The following is a 2,154-nucleotide window of genomic DNA, read 5'->3' on the forward strand; positions in this document are numbered from 1 at the left end:
ATATCAGAACTCTTTTTGTAGTTCTATTATGTGGATCAATTATTTCAGGTATTTTTTCCTCCTCCATAACAATTAACCAAGGCATAAGTAGAAAGGCAAACTTAAGAGCCCCTTCCTCTCCCTTTCAATTTCCAATTAGCAGGTTTATTAATGAGCAATAAAAGGGGTGAAAGACAGGCAGCTTAACAAAGAAAGAGAAAAAAGCAAATAAAAGTAATTTGTGAAAACAGATTCAGATCCTAGGCAGTTCAGGTTGGGCTGCCCTATGTGCTGTGCAGGCTGTGATTGCTTCAGTTTGGAGCTCAATTTCTTATTTGGTTTTATAGTCTTACCCAAAAGAAAACTGCATTTCTAGAAATGCCTTCTGTGCAGAGCAATTCTGCAAAAGCTGCTTATATAACAGCTCTTTTTGCCAGCCTTCCACTCTCATAATAATAAACTACAACCACAGCCAACGTCAAGAAGCATCTTAACCTCTTGGACAAGGGATTCTGCCCCTCTTATTGTTCAGCCTCTCAGTCTGTCAGTTTCCGACTCTTTGCAACCCCATGGACTGCAGCACTCCAGACTTCCCTGTCCTTCACTACTTACTGGAATTTGCTCAAACTCATGTCAATTGAATTGGTGATGCCATCCAACCATCTCATCCTCTGTTGTCCCCTTCTCCTCCTGCCTCAGTCTTCCCCAGCATCAGGGTCTTTTGCAGTGAGTCAGCTCTTCCCATTAGGTGACCAAAGTAATGGAGTTTCAGCCTCACATTTAGTCCGTCCAATAGGGGCTGACGTTATCCAGGACCCTAAAGAAATTCCGGAAGCATTTACTTTTCCCCTCCAAAATATTGCTCAGATTGTCAAATCAACTTGATGATTAATTTGTTGTGAGGACATTGCCATGTGGTTTGTATGATGTCAACCTACTTTTTAGATAAATGCAGTCTGATTTTCTTGAATCAAGATATTTTCCAACTCTGGATATCTGTATAAATAGCCCTCAAAGCTCAGAGTCTGAGAGCTAAAAGCACTAACTAATGATAACAACCCCAAATGCCCTGGGCATAATATAAAATGTTACAGACTGTTCAGTCCCAGTAATCATATTCTAAAATTTTCATTTTCTTCCTTTCCTATGACCATATAATGATGAAAAGTCAGGCTGGACCTTTGTCTCCCTAGTAAAACAGAGTAATCAAACCATTTAAATATCAGTCCTACCACCCAAATTCTCCCTGACCTGCCCCCTTTTGAAATACTGTCTGAATTATGTTACTGGGAGATACTCTGTGCTAATGGGTTTCTTTCTTCTGTTAACAGGTTTTGGATTCAGGGACATGGGAAGAATATAATCGGCCATATAGTTTGCTGCAAAATAGAAACAGCCTATTTTACAAGATGGTGCAACAACTGGGTGAGGCGGAGGCTGCTGTCCTTGCCAAAAGGGCAAAATAGGTGAGCCTGCTGTGGGAAGCTGTAATTAAAATTCACCTCCAGGGTTTACTCTTCACAAGATCTCCACCAAGGGTCTGGGAACAAGCACTTTGTGCTCTTTTCAATTAGAAGCCTCCAGAGAGGAAGCTTCATGACTGGGTCTTAACAACATGTGGCAGGTAGAAGGCAGGTCAGCTGAGAATCTGCAGCAGTGCTGCGGGTGGGGTTGGGATGTGTGAATCCTTCTGTGTGGACACACCTGTGCTTGAGACAGAGGTTTTGGATTCAACTTTTCACATGTTTGGACTTTGAGTTGGATTCTCATGGAGCACTGAACACCCTCATTTTGAAGACCCTTTACATTCATTCTGATTGGTGTTCAGCACATTTTTGATACAAGTTCTGTTGAGGAATATCCAGGAAATTTGAAAGTTTAAGGGGAAAAATCTTGGAATATTTTGATTCTAGGATGATCTTCCAGAGAAAGGTGTAGGTCTCTTTTGTTTGTAATCTGTAAAGAAAACTCTTACCTGAAATTATCACTTTCTCCCTAATTCTTTGTTGTTTATTTTTTTTTAATTAAATAAAAATTACTTAAAACATGTGTTCCCCATCCTGAACCCTCCTCCCTCCTCCCTCCGCATACCATCCCTCTGGGTCGTTCCAGTGCACCAGCCCCAAGCATCCAGCATCGTGCATTGAACCTGGACTGGCATCTCGTTTCATACAT

General features: G+C 41.3%; 1 protein-coding gene across 1 annotated transcript in view; it reads left to right on the forward strand.

Annotated features, from left to right (window-relative positions):
• LOC104982649 (multidrug resistance-associated protein 4-like) overlaps positions 1 to 1,445 on the forward strand; it is a 350,332-nt gene extending 348,887 nt beyond the window's left edge. The window contains 1 exon segment of the mRNA XM_010832083.1: positions 1,311 to 1,445. Within this exon segment, the coding sequence (XP_010830385.1) occupies positions 1,311 to 1,445 (135 nt within the window).
• The last annotated feature ends 709 nt before the right edge of the window (positions 1,446 to 2,154 follow it).

Source organism: Bison bison, unplaced genomic scaffold, assembly GCF_000754665.1.
Source record: "Bison bison bison isolate TAMUID 2011002044 unplaced genomic scaffold, Bison_UMD1.0 scf7180017864535, whole genome shotgun sequence".
In the NCBI taxonomy this organism is placed as follows: Eukaryota; Metazoa; Chordata; class Mammalia; order Artiodactyla; family Bovidae; genus Bison; species Bison bison.